Genomic DNA, 27081 nt, shown 5'->3' on the forward strand with positions numbered 1-27081 from the left:
CATATGTATGGATTCCAGATGCCAAGTGCTCTAAGTTGGATTCCAAGAGTCAGAAGCTTATGTTTACAGGTTACAGTGACAACCATAAGGCTTACCGACTGATGTTGCATTTAGTGGTCCATTGGCCTATTCCAGAGACCCGTAGGCTATGTGGAAAGATGAATTAAGGGTTCCCATGTTCCTTGAAGTTCCAACCATACTTGTCAGGGGTAGAATGTGAACTTACTACTTTTAGCAAGTTAGGGTTTGGCTGTCAGGATGGTACAGAGTTGCTAAGCTCGCCAAGCTTTTTCTCTGGTTGCGAAGATAACGATTTCTGGAGCATTATTTCATGACTTACTATTTTTAGTAAGTAGCAGTTTGGGGTACTCTATTTTTGCCAGTCCTGGATTTGGTCCTGTCCCAACATAATTCAGTGATCCTCATTGTTTAGCCTCATCTAGATTCTGTTAATAATCAGTATTGGAACTATAAGCAATTTAATTAAATATTATTCTTTATCCTAAGGTTATTATTTAATTATTTAATCACTTATTGATGTTATGGGAAATTGTGCAAAATATAATATTTTTCCTAAGTCATGTCTGGGCGATTTATTTGGAGAATTAAAAGGAGACTTCATTCTTTATATTTTAAAGAAATTATAATGTCAAAAATCGTGGCCCCTCTCCTTGGCGCGATTTTGACTTGGGAAAGTGGGCGCCACTTTGGGTCCACCATGAAATGAAATGCAATTGGAATGAGGCGAAATTGGGAGGCAGTTTCATTTGAATTTCAGATTGGAAAAGCTATATAAACAGAGGTTGGGCTCCTCATTTGTTATCCAGAGAAAATATATTGTTATGCTGTCGGAATGACTCTAGACATTCTTTGAGGGTGAATAACTCCTAGATCCTTCCTTCCGGTTTCGAGTGTCAGACATCACTCCTAGCTGTGGTGCGTAGTTGTGAGCTTCTTGGTGATTTTTGGGTGTGTTGGTGAAGATTTGTGTATGCTGCTGGTTTTTTTGGTATTGCTGGTGTGTGCCGGCTGAAAGTGTATTTCGCTCGTAGCTGCCTGTGTGTTGAATGCATCATTCTGGGTGAGGGCTCGTTGGAAGCGTACCAAAGAGACGATAAGTCTCCTATATTGGGGTGGCATTTGGAGAACTCTCCAATTTTTAGTTACACACCGAACTTTTCAGCAAAAATACTATTTCCAGAATTGCATTGGGATGTGTGCCTTGCTGTTGGTGCTCTTCATTTGCAGTTTCGAGTTATTGTTTTGTTTGCTTATGTCATATGCTTCATTTGCTTCTGATTTGGCATGATTCTATGGGGTTTTGAGTGAGTTACAAGCAATTTAGTGGGTTTCGGGATGGTTGGTTCTGCGTTTTCCTTGTATTTGATTTCAGAACAGCAAGTAGTATTATTGGTTAGAATGTGTTAGTGAATTCATAAGATATGTACTTCACTCTATCTCCTTTCACATTTCTATCATTGTAAGAATTGCTTCAGTAGTACTGACCAATTCATTCTATGTTGTATTTCCTGCTGAACAAGTGGAAGAGGATGGCTTAGCCGCCTGTATGTTTGTAATTCAGTTTTGTCCTCCCACTGAGCAAGTGGTTGAGTGATATTGTCCTCCCGCTGAGATATGCGGTTGAGTGATAGTTTCATTTAAAAGTCCTCCCGCTGCATAAGTGGTAGAGTGATTTGGTTCTATTATGCTTTGTTGCCTTGGCTGGTTTACCGCCAAGTTTGTGTTCTTCACCTCGCTGAAAAGTGGAAGGGGCTGGCTTGCTGCCCAGTTTTGTAATTGCATTGTAATTTCTAGCGGATTAGAAAGCTAACGAACCCCTTGTCATCGTATGCTCTCACCTTCCCACATTGGGCTCTTGGTAATCAGAAAGTGGAAGGGTTACCTTTCAGCAACATTTGGTTTTCATTTCCTAACCATAACAAGTGTTGTGTGAATGTAATTGTGGAAAAATTTGAAAAAAAATAAGAGGGAATTTTACAGACAACCATAAGGCTTACCGACTGATTGATGTAGACACTGATCGTCTCATCTTCAGTCATGATTTTGCCTTTGATGAAGATCGAGGACCATTTCAGCTTGCCTCGTTTGAGCAGAATTCCGAGGATCAGCCTTTGAAGGCTTCTGATTTGGGTGCCCGTCTTCCATTTGGTTCACCTAATGGGAGGGATGATGCAGATTCTGACTTTGTTGATGCACTACTTGAATTTCCTCCGATGATGTTAATCTTCCACATGTACCAGTTCCACCTCCACTTCCAGTTATTCCTTCTGCATTTGATGTTGGCACTCCTACTCTCTGCCTAAGTGGTGGGCTAAGACCATCAGTGATCTTCGTCCTGATGAGCTCATTGAGGGTAGATCTTCCAGAAATAAGGGCAAACAACAATATACAATTAACTTTGCTCTCATGGCCAACATTCATAGTATTTATGAGTCTCAGACATATGCAGAGGCCAAAGGGATTCCAAAGTGGGAACATGCAATGGATGCCGAATACTAGAGCCTTTTAAAGAACAACACCTGGGATCTCTTTGATCTTCCTCCAAGGAAGAAGCCCATTAGTTGCAAATGGGTATATAAGGTCAAGTATCATGCAGATGGTACCCTAGATAAATACAAGGCCTGATTGGTTGCTCGAGGATTCACACAGCGGGAGGACATTGACTATGAGGAGACTTTTGCTCCTACTACTAAGATGAGTACAATTCGTCTTCTTCTTGCCATTGCAACTCAGTTTGGATGGAAAGTCCATTAGATGGATGTTAAGAGTGCCTTCCTCAACAGTGAGTTGCAGGAAGAAGTCTACATGACATAGGCTCCTGGTTTCAAGGTTGCCGACAAAGAACATCAAGTATGTAGACTCATGAAAGCACTCTATGGACTCAAACAGGCTCCTCGAGCGTGGTGCATTAAGATTGATCAGTACTTGGTTGCTCATGGTTTTCAGCATTGTCCTTCTGACAGTAATCTGTATATAAAACACTCTTGTGATGATATTCTCTTTCTTGTTGTCTATGTGGAAGACTTGATCATTACTGGTAGTTTAACACATTTGATTATAGAAATCAAACAGGACCTGTGCAAGGATTTTGATATGATAGATTTGGGGCTTTCCATTATTGTTTAGGTCTTGAGGTTTGGCAGGCTGATAGTAGCATTTTTATTCCCCAGTCTAAGTATGCCTGGAACTTGCCTAACAAATTTCGAATGCAGGATTGCGAACCTGCTTCCACACCTATGGAGACAGGATTGAAGTTGTTAGCCAAGTCTGATTCTTCTCCTGTAGATGAAACATAATTCATGCAACTAGTGGGCAGTCATCTATCTTACTGCTACTAGACCTGATCTTAGTTTTGCAGTGAGCTACATTTCACGCTTCATGACAGCCCCCAAGGCTGATCATTGGGTAGCAGCAAAGTGTGTGCTGCATTATGTGAAAGGCACCTCTGATTATGAACTTCTTTACACTAGGAGTCACGATTCTAGACTCAGTGGTTATACAGATTCATATTGGATAGGTTCGATTGATGACAATAAATCAACCTCTGGATATGTGTTCAGTTTGGGATCCGGTTCAATCACTTGGAATAGTAAAAAGCAGTAGGCAGTGGTTCTCTCCTCGACAGAAGTAGAGTATCGAGGAGCAGTTAAGGCAACATGCGAGGCAGTTTGGCTTCGTCGGATGCTTGCGAATATTCAGATATCTCAAGCAGGTCGGACTCCCTTGTTTTGTAATAATCAGGGAGTGCTCAAACTTGCTAAGAATCCCGTCTTCCCTGAAAGAACCAAGCATGTAGAAACTCATTGTCACTTCATCAGAAAGCTTGTTGAAGACAACTCAGTTCGGTTGCAGTATGTTCCAACTGCGGTTCAGACTGCAGATATTCTCACCAAGTCTCTCAGTCCAGATAAGTTTGCTAAATTTAGGGGGCAGCTTGGTGTTGTTGATAGAGTGAGCATTAAGGGAGGGTATTAATATAATATTTTCCTAAGTTAATTATTAATGCTCAATCATGTAATATATTGTAATTTTAGTTTCTTGTTAGAAACTTTCTATTTTGTAAATTATTTATAGAGCATTCTTGCTCATTGTTAATATATCAATCTAATTTTTACCAATTATTGAGCGTAATATTTAGTGGGTTGCAGCAAGGAAAAGGGTGCTCATGAGACTTACAATACATTGTAAATGACAAATGCAAGATTTTGAAGGATGGCCTACAAACTAAGAGTTAATCTCGATCATTGTTAGATCGTGACAATAAAATAGTGGGAACACAGGTTCATTTTGGGATGAAGGAACACAGTTATGGCGGCATGGAAGTCTCAGAAAGACGCTCTAGGTATGTGATGTGAGTTGAGGATGCGGTTTAAGAAATTGTAAGTGGTGCTACATCATTTCATCAATTGGGACTCCCTTGAAATGAGATGTGACAATTGGAAAAGAGATTGATACAGTTGTTTGATCGTTGGGTATGAGTATATTTTCCCCATACAATTATTTGAAACATGCTTAGTTGTGGGAGAATCGCTTCAAAAACTGCTAGTGTTAAAGGAGTCACTAGATATCCATTTAGTCGACTATTTGTAGATCTGAATTAAAGTTTTCTTGGCAAGTCATTCCAAGTTGGAGTTCAAAATTATTGGTCAACTTTGTTTCTTTGTAATGAAGTATTTGAAATTTGAACTCAATAATTCCTCAAAGCTCCATATAATCCGTTTATGAACAATAAAACCTCCACATATGCTAAGCTAAGCAATTTCAATATTTTAAGTCTATCTTGATTTTAGTTTCCCATTTTAAATCTGCACTTGATAATTTGTAATGAATGCATGAAATTGGGAGGTTTGAAAATCTGTAAACTTGTCCACAATTTTTGAAAGGGGTATTACAGTGGTAAAGAATTACACAATTTGGTAGAGATTTCCACATAGGTTATTAGAGTGGTATCAAAGCTATGCATCTTGCTAGCTTGAGGGTTAATAGTGAAATGATCATTTTCAGATTGTTTTTGGTAAGTGAGAAACACTTATACATATTAGAGCCTATTTCCCACCAGCTTGTTGCGGGTGTTGTAGATTGTTTGATGCAGGAGCATCCCCGGTCTATGAGCAATCTTGCATCAACCAAAAATATTTCCTTTCAGTTTAGTTCTTGTTTAGTTCATTGTGTAGTTTTTTGTGTTCTTACTGGTTGGTACCGGTAGTTGCTTGCTTTTCATTACAGATCTTATTTTTGGTCTCTAGGCTGGTTCATGTGCTTAATTCCAGATTTTCAGTCCATTTGGATTCTTTTCCGGTTAGTTATCGCTTCCGATTGACTGTTTCTGGGTTCTGGGACAGTTCTTGTGCTTATCGGTCAACTTTCCTTCATTACCAGAGCAATTCTTGGTGTGTGGATCTATTTTGGGTCTTGTCCGATGTTCTTTGGCGTGTGGCTGACCTTCCTGCTGAACCGCACTTCTTGGTTGTTGTTTTCTGGAAAGATTTCTTTCATTCTTGGGGCCGACCTAGTTACACGTTTCATTTTCTTGCATTGGTAAATGTAATCTTTTGAGGCCGACCTAGATATGTTCCGGTGGGTATACATAGGGTATTATGTGATCATTTGTATCATCAGAGGAAGTAGAATTAAGAATAAGGATGGAGATTCGCATTTAGTGATCCGGTTGATTCTTAGAGTCCCGGTTGGATTGTATCTGGCCTGAAGCCTGCATGTAACCGGTTAACTACCGGATGTTCTATGATTATTATATGGTGATAACCGGTTGGTTGCCAAAAGTTATAAGGCAATAATATGATCTATGTTTGCAATCTTACTATGTTTTCTTGTTGCTTCCGTTGTGTTACTCTTGTTGCATACGCTGGTCAGCTCTCTTTGAGGGTTTCACCGGTTAAGGCTGCATCATTGTTGGTTAGTTCTAGTGTGAAAGACAAAGGCAAATCAAGAGCTCATGATGAAAATTTGGCAAGTCTTTCAAGAATATTAGAAGAATCTATTATTGTTAGAGCATCTAGAGATGTTGGAACTGTTACCTATTTTTCGCTCCTGGCTGAAAAATAGGTTGAGAAATGCTAGCATGAACAAAAGAAGGCTAGTGTATACTTATTCTCTGTTTTTGTGTTTTAAAGATGATGTTTCTAAGTACTTTTATTCTGTAACATCAAAGAAAAACATCTCATTGCAAAAGAAAAGTATTTTTTATTCATTTTCAAAATGCGTCCCACACAAGGAGCCGTGGGACTAGCTACGTATATCCAATGCAGAAGAGAAATATACATATATGTATGCAAGTACAAGGAAAAAATCAGGCATGTCAGAAGTGGAACCAATCATTGCCTGAATGACTGGAACAGTTGAGAGACGCTCGTCGTGGCCTTTGTCTTGCTGCTCCACCCTGGTCCGTTGATGTTTTCCTTCTGATATCTGCAAAAAGTTGAAACAAACAATGTGTTAGAACATTTTGTTCTAAGCAATAGCTGGCTGCATTTCTGACATATGTACTAATACACGCATATATATATATGATCCCTACGTACATCGAATGCATATAGCTCACATCACAAAGGAATCTCCAAAAGGCAAAGATCAGATCAAAGGAAAGTCACCATAAGTATGCATTTTTGCTAACAGGTTTGCTTCATGTGCAGGAAAAGGAAAAAAGACAGTTTGCTGGTCATAAAATTCACTAAGATGAGTGGAGACGAATGCGGCTCCCACAAGGGTTGAGCCCAGCTCATATGAGAAATACAAGGTTTGAATATGAAGTTTAGGCATTGAAATTATGCACGAGCCACTGTACATTGGTAGACAGAGATACAGAGATATCAACACCAGTTGCAAAACAAAGGCAGAAATCAAGGGCTGCATGGGCTAGTGTAGACAGAGCATCTATGAAGAGGGTAAATACAGTTATAAAGGCTTGAGACAGTCTTAAAGGATTTCAAATAAGACATAAGTGGCATATCAATTGCAACAGGCTGAATCAAATCAAAGTGCAAGTTTAAAGAGAGTTTTTCTTTATGCTGGATCTGCCTCTCACATCCCTTCTCCTGTGGGTTCTATAAGATCATTAAAATCACTACTTGGTTTAGAAGGACGTGAATCCATGCAGTAGAGGGCTATTTGTGAGTATGAGCAGCCATGGTGTTTGACAGAGAAGAAAAGCTTCAAGGACAAATGATGTATGTCACAGTCTTCATACTGTGTCTAGCAAGCATAGTTTTGATACACAAGGTCTCAGTAACCTTTGAAGATGAATACAACCCAATATTTGCAGCTATGGGAGATGATAGCAAATTTAATCAGAAATGTAACGCTATCTGTATTGAAGAAGCTAGTACTGAAAATCATATGGAGAAAGTAAGTGCAATGGCATCACATATTGATATATCCTTAATGGTGGATAGAGATACAGCTTCATTAATTTCCGAAAATTCATGAGGTAGCAGCCACTTCAAAGAGAATAAATGTCGAAGGAGTTCACAATTATCTCAAGACGCATGTAAATACAAGATCATCGCCAAGAGGTAATACTGATGTACAGAAGATTGGAGGATTGGTTATAGTTGATGACACTGAAGTTCGCATTGCAATCATGTCTGAACCAGAAAATACTGAGTTCCGTGGAAAGGTACCGGTTGGCATCATGCCAAATGTTTTCTAGAAATGTGTATCTGGACTGGTCCAATGGACAAAATGCCTGGCTGGGACGGTCTTACTGCAGAGGATAAAGAAGCTGTTCAAAATATTGCAAAACCATACATTCAAGATTCAAAAAAGGAAGTGGGAGATTCACTGGAAAAGGTTAGTGAGTTCAAAGAATTCCAAAGATGGGAAGAAAAAGAGTGTACCAGTTGTTAGGAAATCCAAGAAGCGTAAACCTGAGGAAAGTGAAATGCTGCCTCGTAAAAAGCAGAGTTTGGGGCCCTCAAAGAGTTCCCAATATGTGGTGGCGGATTAGAATTTTCTGGAGGTCAGTATAGATGCAGAGGTTTTCTATCAGCATGGAGCAAATGCACTTACTCAACTACAAATCCTGAACGTCAGAAAGGAAAATGGAAAATCCCCAAGGAGACAAATAATGAGTATCTTCTTCAGTGGTTTAAATCACAGAGTGGAAAGAAGTTAGTACGTATCCTGCCTCCACAATCTATTAGCAAGCACTCTGAAAATCAAGATATAATAGGGCAGTCACAGGACCCGAAAGTTGGATTCTTGCAGCTGTTAGCAGTGGCAATTGTTGGAAATCTTACTGAACCCCGTGTACAATGGAAGCAAAGAATTGAGGCAGCTGGTGGTAAATTAAAGGGCAGGCTTTTGTTACATTTCCAGATACTGATACAGCCACGCAAGCTCTACAATTAATAAATGGTTTCCAATTAAAGGGAAAGCCAATGGTTATTCAGTATGGTCGTAAAGAAGTTGGAGATGACAAGTGTATAAATTAGACTATAATGATTAGGGTGGATCTACATCTACAATAGAAAAATCCTGTTATATGAAATCATTTGATGGACTATATACATTTTAAAAGATGCAATCGGCAAGAGCTGTTGCATAGAGAATTGTGGATTAAAAGCATCGGATGGTGGGGCAATCTACATGTGGAACATGAGCCATAGTGCTTGGGAATTGAAGAAACACGCAGGCATAGATTGATGTTTTACGTAGTGGGTGGATCTTTAAGGGAAACTCTGTATACAACCACCTATTAAATTTCAAGATGCACAGAGCACATGAAGGTGGGAACGGAGGACACTATATCTTGATTGATATATTAATATCAGTTGTAGGACAAACAGGCATGGAATGCTTTTTACAGTAGGGTTTGTATCTTTAATGGAGATGTTGTATACAGCCCAGGTAAAGTGGTTTTTCAGAAAAACAACAGATCACATAGGTGGATTTTCTCAAGAAATGCAAGCAAATGCCGAACAGGTTCGAATACATGAAAATTTTCAAAAAACGCAGAGAAGAAAGCCAACATATTACATTAAAAAGCTTTTCTTTCTTTCCAGAATTGGTAAAAAATGGCGGACCTGTGCAGCGTAGCGGATGCAAGGTGAAACGAGCACCCAGCAAGCAAGGAAGCCGAACTCCGAACACCCAGAAAGTACCCAGAAATGCAGCGGTTTCCCCCAGCGGCTCTCAAAAATGAGCCCGAAAATAACAAAAAATGCAGTCGAAGAACAGGTCTCAAGCAAAAAGAGGGCCCAGCGCTAAGAAATGCGCCCAGAACTGAAGATGCATGACTTTTTTCCTTCGAACCCTAAGCGGCGCCCAGAAGTGCAGAGCCGTTTTCCAGAATCATCGAGAGCAAGAGTAAAGAGGCGAATGAAGGTTTTTAGGGTTATGTTTCCCTAAAAACGTCTTCATTTAAAAATCATTTCTTTTCCTTCTTATGCCACGCAATATGCATGGTGGACATGGCAAGGTTCGCTTGTATTTCTAAGTGATTCTAATCACTTTAAAAAACTTTGTAAATTTCTTGCTTCCTAAGTGATTTTTATCACTTTGTCCCCTTCCAAAATTTCCTATGCAAGATGACTTTAGAAGCTCAAAAATACGCCCTCAAGCATAAACAAATGTTTTTTTTAAAGTTTTTCTTTTTATTAAAAAATTTATTATTTTTTGATCAGACATAGGTTGACATTATTTTTATTTAATATTTAAAAAATAATAAAATATAATAAAAAAAATTTATTTATTAAAGTGTTAATAAAACACTTTTATTAAATATATTTTTTATTATACTTTATTATTTAATATTTAATAAATAAAAATAATAAAATTGTATTATTAAAGTGATTTATTTGTTTTATCGCTTTAAATAAAACAATTCTATTACTTTTATATTATTAAAGCTTTTAAATATAAACAAAAATAAAGTCAAACAAATGTCTGACCAGAGAATAATAAATCTTTTTTTAAAAAAATCACTTTATTAGATATTTTTGTTTGGGCAAAGGGAGGGATATTTTTGCATTTATGAGGGCTTGCAGACCTGTCAGAGACATTTCAAGAGCATTTATGTTGCATTTATGAGGTTTTATGTTTGCAGAATGGATGACTTAGCCTTTTGGCTCAGGTTTATCCCTTTGGAGATATTTTTGAGGCCCAAAAAGTAGGGTTTTTGAGTTTGCTCGACCTAAAATGAGGAGGTGGAGACTTCTTGATAACTTTGGAAAAAGGCATATATACTGGGAGCCTTCATTTTTGTAAGGGTTCTGATTCATTCATCTTGGAGCAGACTGTAATTTTTTAGTTCTCTCTGCAGGAAGGGATGTCTTTGTAACACATTTTCAGGATTTATAAAGCTTGGTGATTCCTGTTTGGCAAGGATAATAGCTTGGTTTGCTGCTCTACTTCTCATTCTTCTTTGTTACTGCATCTTCAGGGTTAGTCAGTTCTTTGGTGGTTGGCTTTTGCCCCCCTTAAAATTTACATCTCCTTTTGATGCCTTATGCAGAAATACATGTACTACTTGCAGGTCATAAGCTGTGTTTTAATGATTAGTAGTCTTAGGTTGTGAAAAAAGGAATTTTTCCCTCTTAGGACTGTGATTATCCAGCCTGTTTATGAAGCATTGATGCAAGGGTTATGAGTTGTTGGTCAGTGCAAAAAGGGGTTTATTATCATTGCTGTACTGTGTGTCTTTTGCTTAGATAGATTCCAAAAAGAATACCATCTGGTGCAATCACCTTATATTCAAGTTTTAGCTTTACGTTTTCTCCTCCTTACTCTTTTCCCCGAGGAAATTGTCAGTTTAGGTGCAGAATCTGAAAAGTACCAGCTTACTCTGGAGGTTCACTCCATTTTTTAGGCAACCCACAGGCCTAGGAGGGTTCCCATGTGTCACAGGCCTGCTGAGTTGATAGCTTAGCAAACAGGGGTGCAGGTCCAAGTGATAACAGGAACTTCATCAATCAATTGGAAAGATAGGGCAATTTCATGGTGCACAACAAGAAAATGGACTCAGAAGAAGAAATCTTTGCTTCCCATTCAAAAGAACATGGAAGCCTAGCTACATATGTAAGGATAAAGAAATCAAGTTGTTAGAGGAAGAATCAAAAGTCACAGAAGGAGAAGTCAAAAAAGAGAAGACAAAACAAGTGATAAATGGGTACATAGGTTGCCATTAAGATAATGAGTCAAAGGCTGATGAAACCACAAAGCTTTCGAATATTGAGGATGAAGCTAATTTTTTCATGTGCATATACAAGTGAAGAGGAGTACATGGGTCTTCGTGATGGTGTTGAGTTTGAAGGAAATGCTGAGCAACTAATGATAAGTCATAAGAAGATATGAATGTTTTTGATGATTCATTGTTTAAGCATTTTGCTGCCCTACCATCAATTCAAAACAATTGCAATGCAAAATCTAGAGAGATAGCTGATCTTGGATGTGCAAATGAAGGCAATTCAAAAATGTGGTTGTATGAAGAGCCAAACCCCTGGCTGAGTTTGACCAAAGGCCTAGTGCATTTCAAATTTTGAAGAATCAATTGTTGGTCATTGAGCAAAAGGTTGTTCAAGCCTTAACATGTTTTGGTAGCACACACAAGTTCATTGAATACCTCCTTTGGAAGCCTCAATTTGAAGAGAGATAGAAGGATTTAATGGTTGGAGCCACCGCATCAAATTTGTAGACTATTAAACATGCTTTAGAAATAATGAAATCAGATTACTTGCATTTGCTTTCAGATAGAGACTATGCCATCAAGTTTGTAGAGAATTCTTATAGAGCATTCACGAAAAAGGAGAAAGAAGTTGTTGAGATTAACCTTAATTTTATCTCACTTTTATCTCTACAAAGCAGAAAATCAGTCACTTTTTGCAGCCACATCAAAGGAAAAAGAATGTGATACAAGGACTATGGAGGTCAAACAAATGATTGGAAGAATAAATTTAATCCAAAGGGATTGTGAATTGGAACCAAGCTATCTTTTGAGACATGAAGGACTCGAGAGTGATGAAGCATTGCTCAATGACTACAGATGCTCTACTATTACAGAGATTTGACATAATGATGCACTTGGGAAAAGATCATCATGAGTGCAATTCTGTTGGGCTTGATAAGATCTTGCATGATGATACGTCTTCCACTTTTGGTGCAAAATTGCCTCTTAATTATCTAATTTGTGAGACAAATCTTGATTCATGTGATGAGAATTGGGATCTAAGTGTTTGTTTGGGATTCCCAATGGAGCAAAGTAGGTGAATTTCACATTGATGGCATTGTGAGGAATTCTCATCATTTTTCCTTCAGCCCACATACAAATGATTTGACCACGTTTCTGTTGACACATTAGAGTGGGATAGATAAGGGATTACATAGATCACTTTGGTATGAGGTGCTCCTTTCTATAAAAGAAGAATCCAAATCTTGGATATTATGTTGGGTTATATGGTAAGGGAAAAGAGACTTGGCACATTGGTATCCTAGCTTTGATTAGAGTGGCATGATAGAAGTCATTAGATATTAGGAATCATAGAATCTTAATGTGGCTTTGGGATCCAAGGATTTATATGATTGGTAGATTGCTTCACATTATAATAGAGATTGACAGAGTTGCTGGATTTAGTTATATCTTGGTGCAGTAGAGATATGGTAGAGCATTCTACAGGTTTGTTTGGGATTCTAGTATTGGCATACAAGTTCAGTTTTCTTGAGAAAAAACAATCTTTGTTAAGGGAGGACTATAATGTCTCCTTTTAGTTGACCTTAGAGAATAATTAAATGATTAAAATTAAGTTTTCAAAAAATAAAATTAAGACAACTAAATTATTTAAGAAGGGTCATAAAATTGATTTTTAAATTATGATTTTCGAAAAGTTTCATTAGGTTATACAAGGAACGAAAGGAGAGGAAAGGACATTTTGATGATTGATATTTTCTCTTTGTGAGATTTGTTCCTGTGGCCAAACATCTATTGGTCGGATGAAAACCCCAACGGTTTTTCTGATGGATGAAAGTCCAAAAGGTAGAGTGGTTCCATGCAAGGATTGATAGTGAATTGAAGAATTGGAGTTTGGGGATGAAAGTCCTTGACTTCCCATTGAGTGTTTTCACCTAGAAGTCGCCATTGTGTTGAATGTGAAAGTCATCGGTTTGAGGTGGCATTTCCTTTAGGATTTTGTTTACATTTTTATTGTAGCTTTTATTGCAAAAATAAATTTGGAAGAGGATACTTGCTATTCAAGTTGGTTGTGGAAGTTAAATATAGGTGTTGGAAATAAAAGTATAGGGTGTAACTTCAATTAATTGCTAGTTGTTCTTGTTGATGTGCTTTTTATGCACTTCATACACAAAATAAAATACCAAGGTATCTTGTCTTCTCTTGAACAAAATCTCCTCAAATGCTGAACTAAGTGATCACTTGAGGTGACTCTAAGGTTCCAAATGTCAGTTCTTGACGTGCGGATGAGCTCAATGGTTTGATGTGATATTGCTGGAATCACAAGGGGGACGTACGTTGATACTTGAACTCTTGCTTGAATGCGGCTGGAACTTGAGATCTAGTTGACTTGAAAATAGATAAAAAGGATGAGGGTTTAGAGAGACTACACTATTCCTAAGATCAATGATGGCACTGGATCATGCTTTGATGGACACATTCCTCAAATTGAGCTTTGCTTCTCCATGTTGCCAATAACAACACAAAACCGATGCAATCGTCCAAGGGAAATGAAAGGTTTTCATATCATGAACGTTCATCCAAATACCCAATACAATGGTGCAACTTGAATAAACACATCCACAATTGAACTCAGCACATTTTAATGTTTAGGCTAACTATACATTGTAATTGAAAATCATCCAACCACAAATAGTATGACTATGAACCAAGGAATTATTAACATCCACACATTACTCCATCACAATCAATGAACTTCATCTAACATTAGGATCTAACAAGAAACCATACAATATGGAAAAGAAACACCACTATCCACCATGAATTCAATGAAAAGGATGCTTATTTACAAGCTTGGAAACAATTTCTGCCTTCTCCTACTCTACTCTAACTGCTAATTACTTCTACTACCTATTAATCTATTATCTATTAACCTTTACAAATGAGGAGTGCCAGCCTTTATATATTGCTCTCAATACAATTGAATGGCTAGGATCAAATCCACATCAATGGCCAAGATTGGAAGATAGAAACCCTAATGAGGGTTTGGTACACCCATTACATAACATTCAATGCTTGACCGATGATAAAATTACATTTTAGGACACATGTTCTTCTTTGAATGTTGACCAATAGGAATCGAGATTAGGTACATCGAACTTTGCACCTCCACATGTGGTAGTTATCCTCTTGGTTAGATGAGTCAAGTGCATTGAATGTGGACGCCTTGACTTGGAGTGATGTTATTGGGTTGAAGATGACTAGGCGCTACCTCAGCTACTTGCTCTTTGTAACTCATCACAAGTGTTTGTGATTAGCAATATCTCTTGATACTCAACATTTCCAAGTGCTTGAGGTGATCATATTGCTCAAATCAACCTTCTAACCTTGGTTGATTCTTTTAACTTGTTTTTATCACTTTCACTTATCCTTCCTTATACTTGGGAATTCACCTTTGTGTGTTTCACCTTGAATCTTACATTAGACCTGAATTCCTTCACTTGAAGCATTTGTCCTGGATTACTCTCTTGTTGTACTGGCAACAATTCTTGGATTTCTGGAGGAAACTCAAGATAGTTGTAAAATTCCTTCCTTATGTCGGTCCTCACACTTGCTACGTTGAGATGTTCCTTTCTTGGTTTGCCATGTTGAAGTACGAATCTAGATATTGTAAGTGTTGCCCTCTTCATGTGATGGAAAAGTTCTTCGTTCCATGCTCCACGTCCTCTATCCCTTGCTTGTATCAAACCTGGAAAAACAAGGAAAGAAGCCTGAATTATGATGATGAACAAAACCCCTAAGTAAGTAAAAGTGCAAAATACTCACAAAATTCACTTCATGAAGCCCATCAAAATCTGGAAATGACATTTTTCCCTTGAACAAATGAAGTTTTAGGTCTGGAGATGGTGATGTTTTTGGTCTGATTTTCATCCTTTATAGGTCTGATCTGCTCTTGGTCGTGGATCTTGACAAGCCAAGGAAGAATGTCACAACTGCCATGGATTTGAGGCAGTGAAGGAAGTACTTGCTGATGACAGCCGTGGATTTTGGGCAGTGAGGGAATAGTGTCATCTAGGCTGGGTATTTGGATATGTCAAGGAAAAATCACTCCTTGGCCGTTGTTTTCAGCAAGTAAAGGAATAATTGATGACTACTCAATTTTGCCAATTTCAACACCATCCACTTTCAATATCATGTTGATATCCATTCATCAAATAAGGATCAAGTTAGTTCATCATTTCTTCATTTCTTCATCGGTCAACCTTGCCATCCTCATGTTTGTGGCGTGGATTCTATCAAGTCAAGGAAAAATCATATCTAGGCCATGGATTTTAGGAGGTGGAGGAAAATTGCTAGGACTGCCACAGATTTTGGTGGGTGAGGGAAGAAATAAGGATGGCCATGGATTTTGGTGTGTGAGGGAAGAAATGAGGATGGCCGTTGATTTTGGTGGGCGAGGGAAGGGTGCTAGGATGGCCGTGGATTTTGGCCAGTAAAGGATGATTTTTTCCTTGTTGCTAAAGCTTGCTGACTTCAAACACTTAGTTGATCAATTCACTTAACCTTCAATATGATGTTAAGTTTGTTAACCATCCTTCAATTCGCTCCAAGCAAGGGTGAGTTAATCACAACGGATAGAATTCCTTATTTCCCTGTCTTTTTTGTTGTTTGACAATGATGAGTTTCCCAAACTAGTTCCTTTCCAATGGAGGATCGTAATAAGGACTTCACCAAATTCTGATGAGATCTAGTGAGATAATGACTCTTGCAGGTTACAATTTAACATCTAAATTGTAAGCATGTGTTTTATTTAGAAGTTTCTATGCCCGTTTATCTCTTTTGTTTTCAGCCACAATATTCCTTATTGCTTTGTACTCTTACTGATTTATAAAGACTGAGGGTTTGCTATTGTGTCTACAGTATGAGATGATGTCTAATGGATGCTACTTTGTCTAATCTCTGCTCTTTTTTAATAGAGTTATGGCTGTTTGTCATTAAGTTTGTCCATGTTTGTCATATACAAATTTCCTTTTACTGAAAGTATGCCCTGACCTATGCTTTTTAAACCATGTGGAATGATGGGTGCATTTCTCTTGGTCAGTCATGTCTTGTGCTGGGCTTCTGTGGTGATTTTATATAAATATTAAACAAATCTATTACATAAATCTTTACATATCTGCCTTGCATCTAGATCCGTTTTCCATGCATTAGCCCATCTAGTACTACACCAACAAAATTGTTACTTTGATTTTTCCTGATTTAAGCTTTGTAGACATTTTGAATGTTATGCTTGTCATCAGATGATTGCTATATTGTGAAGACAGGAATTTCAAATCTTTTATCTAAAACATGTCTAATTTTAAGCACTTCTTTTACAGGAAGAGCTTCAGTTAGCACTCTTTAGGAATAGCAGGAAGGAGAGCCTCTTTTCGGACAGGGTAATTATCACATAAGTATTTATTTTTATTTGTTTGTTAGAGTGTTAATTCCTTCAGGAATCCAACCTTTTGAAAAGTGTGCATATGCAAATGTTTTAAACTGTTTTTCCTATGTTGTATTCTTCCTCAAATGTATAAAAATATTATACTTGTTTTCTGCTAAAGAAAAATTCAGTGCTATCTGGGCATGATTCCAATAGTTAGACGACTAGGGTTGAGAGTCTCAATCTCTATGTTAGAGATGGATATAGTGATAAATGCAATGGGCAGTTAGTTTATAGGGAATACTTTAATATTGAAGAACTGGATTGCCTTGGAACAATAAGTAAACCCCACAATGTTTGTGGTCAATATCATAATTTTTGGCTAAATATGATAAACCGCTCCAGGTGCCTATATGTTCTATCATAATGTTTTTGGAAGGCATAATGTGCTGCTGGACTTTGTTGGATAAGATTCAAACCCCTGATTTGGGGTCATATATTTCCTGCAGCCAATGACTAAAGAAATTCACCACCATTTGGAGAGGTCATGGAAGCTATGCTTGAGAATTATGTGAGGTGCAAAAATGTTGGTCATGGGAGTGTAAATCTGTGTCTCTGAAAAAAATAAAGAGCCTTATCTATGTTGTGGACCATGCTATGGTTGGTTAGTGTTGAACAAAGGTTAAATGATAGGCAAGGAATTCCTATCAATTTTGTAGTGAAAACTGGAAAGGAATTCATTTGGATACAGTGAAAATGTAATGGTGAATGAGTTCAGTTCCTTTCTCCCATTTGTGAGATCTAGTGTCCAATTTAAAGGACAAGAAAATCAATAAATTATTTTGTTTTTTAATGAATATTATGGTTTCAGTGTTAACAATCCGTAAGATGGAATGACAATTACTTGAATAACTGTCTGAGCTTTATTTTTATCAACTTACTGGATTACAGTCCATGATCCATTGTGAGGGTAAGAAAAAATGATATAGGATTGCAAGAGGAGCTCATTTAAAAGAGATTCAATAGGGGAGAGAAAAGGAAAGGAACTATTGAAGAAATGGTGGAAGGGACAACCTAATAGTATTTATGTAAACAATTGGTACATAAATGAATTTTTTTAAATAATAATTTTTCATTAGTTGTATTTGACTAAATAATTTAAGAAAAGGTGGGAGAACAACCAGGAAAGTTACAGACACACCAGTTAAAGATGAAAGCACCTAGGTAAAAGAATAACAGTGACGAATTAGATACAGTCCAAGTGCAAAAATTACAAGGCAGAAGAAAATATCAGATCGAAGGTGTAGAGAGGCTAATGATGAGACAATGAGATGAAAATAAAATAAATTAGATAAAGTAGGTGTGTTAAATTAATAGGGGAAGCTCTAAGAATAATCTCCGAGGTAAAGTGGTAGGTAGGTAAGTCTAATTGAGGTGAGTAGGATCCTACAAATACGGAATGGATGGGTTGGAAGTGGTAAATAGTTCCTCTCTGGAGCTTTTTAAACCAAAAAGGAAAGATTTAAGCCTAACAAGACTTGGCCTGGGTATTGCCAAGGCAGTAGTGAACTAGTTGAGTTAGATTGCAGCTTAGCCTTCTCCACCTAACCGGACTCATGGACAAAAGCAGAGTGGCAATGGGGTAAAAGGGCATAAGGAGGAGGATAGTCTGAAAAGTAACACAATAGGGATCAAACAAAAGGAGAAGCACTATGACATAAAGAAAAAAAATGGAATTGAGTCTATGTTTGAGGGTTGGAAGTGGATATGTGAGTGGCAAGAGGCAAAAACATTTAACGAGTCAAGTTGATTAGAAAGGTAGAGACCCCAAAGATAAAAATAAAAATCTTGCTATCTCAACCAAACAACAGTTAGTGTAGCTTTTCATTTCCTAGTTGGTTATTTTATTTTCCTATTCCTAGGTTTTTCCTACACTTACAATTAAGCTTGCTTAGGATTAATAATGTGAGTATTAGTGTGAGTGGGTGCAAGGTGTAGGCATCTTCCATGGGAGTTACATTTGCCTATTTTAGGCTATTGTGTTCGACTCTTCCTATTGATTTTATTTGCCACCCCTCTCCACTCTCATTTTTTATATATAATCACCTCCTAGCTAGTCCTTGGTATTGTATTTTGCAGCTACTTGCTTTGCATTCCTCTATTGCTATTGTGCATTCGCAACATTTGCATTTCTTTCTTGGAGACTAACTATGTGTTGGTATTTTGATCTTGTATCATGTGTAATCACTATTCACGTTTTTATTTCTATTCATTTGCACTATGTATTCTGGGTTATTCATCTTTTTAAATTCTAACATGGTATCATAGCAGATTCCGGTGCAAGGATAGATTTTTGAGATTTTTATTTGAGAGATTTGTGGGTGGGTATAATGTCCCCTTCTTGCACCTAGTCAGGTTGAGGATTCCATTAGCTTATTCCCAGTTTCTCATAGGCTAAGTGAATGTGGTTGCGGAGAGCTCTAGTAGGTGTTTCTAGTGTTCTGCAAGAGAGTTTCTATTTTTGGCATATGGCTATTTTTAGTAAGTGTTATTCTTCGCACATGGTCTTTGATTTTGTCTCCTTTTAGTTCAGAGTGCAAAGTTTTCTAGTATAGTGTCTTGGTGAGTGTTAAGGTTGACAATATAATGTTTATTTTATTTAAGTGCTTTTTATAAAGACACTATAACTTAAGTGAAGGGGAAGGCTGTTCCTATGCCTAGGGAAGAGGGTCACTTTAAGTTGTTTTAAAAAGCAAGTTGACCCCCCAAAAGTGAGACTAGTGCAAAGGTGGGGTTTTTGACAATTTGAAAGGTTTTTTTGTACACTCAAAAGGTGACACCAAGGCTTGGAGTTGAATAAAGTGTTTTTTAAAAGCTAATGTTTGTGAGCTAAAGGGGATCAAACTAGAACAGGTAATTTCATGTTATTTCAAAAGGTGAAATGAGAGGGAAATAGATTCAAATTTAAATGTGTGTTGCCCTGTAATGTCCCCTTCTTTTTCGTGATCACATGAGAGGCAAGATTAGCCTATTTCCACATTCCTGTGGGTTAATTTGGTGTTAGGGAATGTGTTTTTGGCTTAAGGGGATTTTATGAAATTCATTTTGATTATCTATTGATAACTTTATTTAATATGCCAAACTTTATAAAGTATTCTATAAAATAAGTTTATATTTTAAAAGTGGGGGAAAAAGACGTTAAAGTCAGACTACGATTTCTCCTTGCTAGCCTTTGGTGGTCCCCATTTTTGGAGTTTGGAATATATTTTATTTACCAAATGTTATGCTTGGAATTTTTGTTTTGAAGCATTCACACCCTTTATATTATTGAAGGAGTTCATATTTTGGGATTATGTGATATTGTTTTCTAAAAAATGGAATTGGAGACTCTTTTCCAAGGACGAAACCCCTTGGTAATGCGGAGATTGGATGAAACCCTAATATTCTTGGTGGGGCAGATTCATACAGAGTTTGCATAGCATGCTTATTTGCAGAGTTTGGGTCAGGTAAGGAATACTAGTGCAGTTTGGAAGGTTCGTATGCTCATCAAGTCTGGTTGCCACTTCTTAGAATGTATAAAGAGCTCGTGCTGGGCATGGCATGAGTATTGCCCTGGAAGGATGTGCGTGAGCCAAGCCTAAACAATCTGCTCACAGTTAGGAGCCGTGAAAGGGGAGGTAATGACAACAGGTTGACTCTTAAAATGTGTTTGTATCCCCTGTACCTGCATGCTAAGCCTCGGTATTTATCACAAAGGGCGTATTCTTCACTAAGGAGTCATGTTGAAGATACATAGACCACAGCAGCGGACTTGTTAGTTCGATGTGAGCCAAGTATGAGGTGGATGGGGCACCCTACAATCATGATTAGAAGCTTTATATATAGAGCTGGCTGTTTGTAAGTTTCTATTACCTGAAATCGTATATACTTTTTTTGTATTGCTAAAACATTTACAAGCCTTGGTAATGAGACTGCCAAATTTCAACATGAATAGAAGCATGTAATTAAGGCTGCGTAATAAGCTCTAAAACTCTGTCTGAAAACATTTCTAGAATATTATGCTATTTTGTATTCTGTATAAAACATAAATTCATGTGAAGACATAAAAGGTTTGCCTATTGACATTTTGGTAAAAATCATAAGTATGGTATGTTCTTTCAGCACTGGTGTACCTTGTTACTGTTTAATGCACTTATTTATATTTTGGTATTGAAAACAAACAACACACGAAACACAGAAATCAGAAATCAAAATTCAGTCCATGAAATAGCCAAGTGTATGATGAAATTTCTCATAATCAAAATCAGAAAGGAAACAAACGAAAATCTATATCATTATTGGTAAGGGTTCTTACAATGGTATCAGAGCCTGGATCCTGCCATACTCTGGGTTCAGATCAGTCTGTTCATGCAACCAAGTGACCGCGAAAGGAGGTATTATCAGAGGGAAGCGAAGAAGAGAATTTGGAAACCCCCTCAAATACTTGAAGGTAAAACAGTTTCTGAAATCTTAGGGGTCAAACAGAATTCATGTTCCAATCTTGTAGAGGGTATGGGTGACAGGAGAGAGGATAGTCCTTCACGGAGTACTAATGACAGGGAAGCAAGAGACATTATGAGGAATTCAAGTGGGGCAAGAGCAAGTAGCCAATCTGTACAACAACTTACAGTTGCTCTCCAGCAGTTAAGTGCTGCACCCAGGAGACCTCCATGCAGCCAAGTAGACGGTGATAGTATGGTTGGATCCTCCCGAGGTGAAAGGGCCCCTGCATGTTCTACAGATGGGCCCTTGATGCCAACTTTCCTAACTGGTAATGAAGAAGAAGAACGAAACAATTCTGATGGAGGCAGAGCATTTCCGGATAATGTGATGACCATGCATGATGAATGGAGTACTCTTCCACCGCATGTCAGAGAAGATTTGACCTTCATCCAATACATGGGGCAGTGAAGGGAAAGTGGTAGAACGAGACAAGAATGGAGGCAATGACAACAAAATAAAGAATTGAAGCAAGCTACTAATAAGCTAACTTTACCCACATTTGATGGGAGGACAAGTGCAAGGGCATGGATTCACAAATTGGACACCTTATTGACTCTCAAGCCAATGAAGGAAGTAGGTGCCATCAAGTTTGCAACCCTTCATTTAGAAGGGGCTTCTTATGAGTGGTGGCACCATGGGTTAGTGACACAAGATCATGGGTTAATACATTCTTATGAAGAGTTTAGTACTAAGTTGATTGCATGCTTTGACATGAGAGATGTGGAAGTGCACTACAGGGAGCTAGCACAGTCAAGGCAAGTTGGGTCTTTAGATGCTTACATTAATGAGTTTCAAAGAATTGTTGTTATGGTCCCGGATATGTTAGAAAATAGGAAGACTATGTTGTTTGCTGAAGGGTTGGATGATAAGATTAAGGGACTTGTGAAAGTACTCAAGCCTAATGCACTCCAAGATGCAATTAAAATGGCATTGGACCTTGATACCACATCCACTTCCTATCAGCCACCTCAAAGGAGTTTCAAAGGTTCAAAACCAAATCTGAAATCTTATAATCAGACCAAGACTACTCCACCCAGGATGAACTTTGAGTCTAGGAATGAATTGAGGAGGAAGAAGTTATGCTTCACCTGCAAAGAACCTTGGACTCTTGAGCATAGATGTCTTGTAAAGGGTAAAATACATTATATAGAGGTCACTTCAGATGTTGAGGAGGAGCAGATTGATGATAGAAGAACAAAGGGCAGCAATAATGATGAACATCATGAGCATCAAGAGTAGCCCACACTGGAAATAAGTGAAGATAAGGCAGCTGATCAGATCAATGTGGCTATTGCTTTGCTATCAGGAGTTCCTATATGCCATCCCTTTTGATTAAAGGAAGTACTTAAGGGGCAATGAGTTATTTGTTTGCTAGATACGAGTGCCACACACAACTTCATAGATGTGCGTTTGGTTGTGAAGTGTGGACTACCAGTTGGGGAGATTGCGGGTTTTGGTGTGAAAGTTGCGAGTGGTGATACCTTTAGTTGCATTGGGACAATTCCTCAGCTTAATATACAGATGGGTGATTACACTTTGACCAATGATTTCTATGTGGTTACGTTAGAGGGGCTTGATGTGATTTTGGGCATGCAGTGGTTACAGTCTCTTGGTAGGTACACCCTAGACCACCGCAAGATACAATTAGAGTTTGTGGAGAATGGGAGGAAAGTTGAGCTAAAGGCTTTGACAAATGAAGGGCCTAGAGTAGTTTCAGCACACCGGATGGAAGCCATTCTCAAGCATGATGATTTAGCATGGGCAGCCCGGTGTTTTGTGTCTACAAATTTGGCTTCGGGAGGAGGTCAACAACAACATGTAGATATTTAGGCAATGCTTGACAAGCACAGTGGGTTTTTGGAGACATTCCTCCAAGTAGACCTAATCGTGGATTTGAGCATGTTATAGAGCTTGAAGAGGGTGCCAAGCCCGTCATCACTACACCATATCGTCATCCAAAGAACTTAAAGGAAGAGATTGAAAAGACAATTAAGGAATTACTTGCCATGGGACATATTAGACCGAGCTCTAGCCCATTTGCTTCTTCAATGTTCCTAGTAAAGAAGGATGGTACATTACGGATGTGTATTGATTATCGTGCCTTGAACAAAAGTACCATAAAAAAATAGGTATCCCATTCCCTGCATTGATGAGTTACATGGGGCAGTTTACTTTTTGAAGATTGATCTTCGATCAGGAAACCATCAGATTCTTGTTTGTGAGGATATTCAAAAGACTGCATTGAAATGTCACTACGAACACTATGAGTTCTTAGTGATGCCTTTTGGTCTTACTAATGCACCTTGCTACTTTCAAATCGTGTGTGAATCATATCTTCAATAAGCAGTTACGGAAATGTGTTCGTGTTCTTTGATGACATTTTGATTTATATCAGAACATGGGAGGAGCACTTTCGACATCTTGATGAGGTCTTAAGTATCATGGAGGCACAGTTATTGTTCGCTAAGGCATCCAAATGTGAGTTTGGAATGACAATGATTTTATATCTAGGGCATGTGATAGGGGGTAATTGCATTAAGGTGCACCGGGAAAAGATTTAGGCAATAGTTGATTGGCCCCCACCTAGGAATGTTTCAGACTTGAGGGGATTCCTAGGGCATTGTTCTTATTACAGGAGGTTCATCAAGGGATTCTCTCAGCTTGCAACTCCCCTTACAGATCTCACATGGACGGGTGCATTCAGTTGGTTAGAAGATGCACATGGCACATTTGATAGGCTTAAGGAGGTTATGAGCACTTGTTCCGTGCTAGCTTTTCCTGATCTCTCTTAGCTGTTTGTGTTAGAATGTGATGCATTGGGTGAGGGAATCAGTGCAGTATTCATGCAGAACAAACATCCCATCGCCTATTAGAGAAGGAAGTTGAGGGATAATGAGAGACTATATTCCACCTATGGTAAGGAGATGCTTGCTATCATGTATGCATTAGCGAAGTTTAGGTAGTATTTGGTAGGTGGGAAATTTGTGGTGAGAACATATCACAATAGTTTGAGGTATTTTCTAGAGTAGGAGTTAAATGAGCGACAACAGAAGTGGGTCAGCAAAATATAGGCATAAGATTTTGACATTGAGTATGTCGAAGGCAAAAGAAACAATGTGGCTGATGCACTTTCCAAGAGACATCATACTTCTACACTATGCTCTATATCTGAGATTTTAGCTGATTGGAAGACTCAACTTTTGGTTGAATATTTTAAGAATCCATTTTCGTGCGAGATCGTGGATGGAAAGGTTCAAGATGACCGATGCAAGTTGATTGATGATGTAATTTATTATAAGGACGGGATATATTTGGTTCCTGACACACCTTTAGCAGGACATCCAGGCTACTTCAAGACCTACAAACAAATTAGGGAGAGCTTTTCATGGAGGGGTCTTAAGGATGATGTCCTTAGACATTTGCGAGTGTTTGACTTATCAACAAAATAAGTCAGAGCATACCTTTGTAGCAGGCTTATTGCAGCCTTTACCAATTCTTGAGCAAAAATGGGAGTGTTTCCATGGATTTTATTATAGGTATTCCTAGAGTCCAGGGCAAGGTCTGTATTTTTGTAGTGGTTGATCGGTTGACAAAATTTGTTCACTTTTATGCTATTGTAGCTGATTGGACAGCCTCTTAGGTAGCAGAGTTATTATTCCGTGAGGTATTCAGATTACACGGACTACTAAAGACCATCATCAATGATTGGGATAGAAAGTTTCTTAGCATTTTCTAGCAATATTTATTCCGATTAGTAGGTATAGAATTGTCATCGAGCACTAGCTACCACCCACAAATGGATGGACAAACATAAATTGTTAATAAGTGGGTGGAAGGTTATCTTCATAACTATGTTGTGGGACGGCAGAAGGCGTGGGTCAGGTGGTTGTATTTAGGGGGGAGCACTGCTATAATAGCACATATCATATGTCTATTGGTATGTCACCATTTTGAGCTTTGTATGGTTATGACCCTTTGACCTTTATAGACTTAGCCATCGATGATAGTGGAGCTCCTTGTGCTAAAGATTAGTTGTAGGATCACCAAGATATCCTTAGAACTCTAAGGGATAACATACTGCAGGCACAAAATCAGCGAAAGTTATATGCTGACCACCACAAGACAGAGATCTTTTGAGGTTAATGACATGGTTCACTTATGTTTCCAGCCATACAGATAGAGCTTGTTTAAGAGGAGCGGCGCGGAAAAACTTAGGCCAAGGTTTTATGGACCATACAGGATTTTTAGGAGGGTTGGAGAGGTGGTGTATGATCTTGAGTTGTCCCCGGATAGCAAGATTCACAATGTTTTTCATGTATCCTGTCTCAAGAAGGCAATTGGGTAGCATGTTGTTCCTACTCCTGGCTTACCACCCTCAGATGAGGAAGGGAAATTGGTTTTGGTTCTGATAGGGGTTCTGGAGGTGAGAGAAACAAAGTTGAGAAGTCGTGTGATCAAAGAATACTTAATACGTTGGAAAGATTTACTTTTATTGAGGATGCCTCTTGGGAAAGTGAGGACATCTTGCAACACCGAACATTGCAATTGCTTGAGGGCAAGCAATTCTGGGAAGGGAGGATTGTAATGTCCCCTTTTTTTTCGTGATCACACGAGAGGCAAGATTAGCCCATTTCCACATTCCCGTGGGTTAATTTGGTGTTAGGGAATGTGTTATTGCCTTAAGTGGATTTTATGAAATTTATTTTGATTATCTATTGATAACTTTATTTTAGAGGTTACTTTATTTAATATGTCAAACTTTATAAAGTAACTTTATAAAATAAGTTTATATTTTAAAAGTGAGGGGCAAAAAAGCTAATAAAGTCAGATTATTACGATTTCTCCTTGCTAGCCTTTGGTGGTCCCCACTTTTGGAGTTTGGAATATATTTTATTTACCAAATGTTATGCTTGGGATTTTTGGTTTGAAGCATTCACACCCTTTATATTCTCGGAGGAGTTCATATTTTGGGATTATGCGATATTGTTTTCTAAAAAATAGAACTGGACACTCTTTTCCAAGGACAAAACCCCTTGGTAATGCAAAGATTGGACGAAACCCTAACCTTCTTGGTGGGGTGGATTCACATAGCATGCTTATTTGTAGAGTTTGGGTCGGGTAAGGAACAGTAGTGAGGTTTGGAAGGTTCGTATGCTCATCAGGTCTGGTTGCCACTTCTTAGAGTGTATAAAGAGCTTGTGTTGGGCATGGCGTGAGTATTGCCCTAGAAGGATGGGTGTGAGCCATGCCTAGATAATTTGCTCGCAGTTAGGAGCCGTGAAAGGGGAGATAAACAGGTTGTTTACCGCTACAACTGATAAATTAAATACAAGAAATAATAATGTACATGACAATGCATACCAGACACGACAGTAACATATATCTTTATTCACACATGCAATTATTACAGAGAAGAAGACCAGAGATGGTCGACCAAGGATTACAATAGATCCGACTATACCGTACTACCTATTGTGCATATTGCACACCCATCCCCGTTTTGGACAGGGACCCCCCAGTTTGTGCTTGTCTGTCCTTGCGGAAGAGGAAGGGGATATGAAGGGTCAAGTGCCGCTAAACCATTTTCGGCCTCTAGGGCCACATTGCGAACTTCAAACTCTCAGAAGGGACGAAAATGATAAGGGATCCCACTTTCGCACATTTTCTTGCAGTAAGCCGAAATTTAGAATTTGCGAAACATTCCAACATGCCGAACATGAAGAAGATAAACAAAGAGTCTAAGTTTCACGAAATACCTTAGCAAGCTGAAATTTGGAAAACTCCCAAATTCATCTTAAATGCCGAAAATGTCATTGGCTTACAAAACGACTCAAGGAGCCGAATAGGCTTCAAAATTTTGCAAAATGACCTTTCATACCGAAAATCGTTTAGTCTTGCAAAAGGGTCTAAATGGCCGAAGTTCAGCATTTGAAGGCAAAATTAGGCAACAGAGATA

At 38.3% G+C, this 27081-nt stretch overlaps 1 protein-coding gene across 15 annotated transcripts in view; it reads left to right on the forward strand.

Annotated features, from left to right (window-relative positions):
• The window catches only part of LOC131037827 (calcineurin B-like protein 4), a 247356-nt gene that overhangs the window by 53542 nt on the left and 166733 nt on the right, over window positions 1-27081 (forward strand). For all 15 annotated transcript variants that reach the window (XR_009104309.2, XR_009104310.2, XM_057970057.2 and 12 more), the window contains one exon: window positions 16540-16599. Coding sequence is in view for 13 of the 15 variants with exons in the window: in XM_057970057.2 (XP_057826040.1) it covers window positions 16540-16599 (60 nt within the window). In the remaining 2 variants the exon portion in view is untranslated. The remainder of the gene's footprint in view (window positions 1-16539; window positions 16600-27081) is intronic.

The sequence above is a fragment of the Cryptomeria japonica genome, chromosome 3 (genome assembly GCF_030272615.1).
Source record: "Cryptomeria japonica chromosome 3, Sugi_1.0, whole genome shotgun sequence".
NCBI classification, from domain to species: Eukaryota; Viridiplantae; Streptophyta; class Pinopsida; order Cupressales; family Cupressaceae; genus Cryptomeria; species Cryptomeria japonica.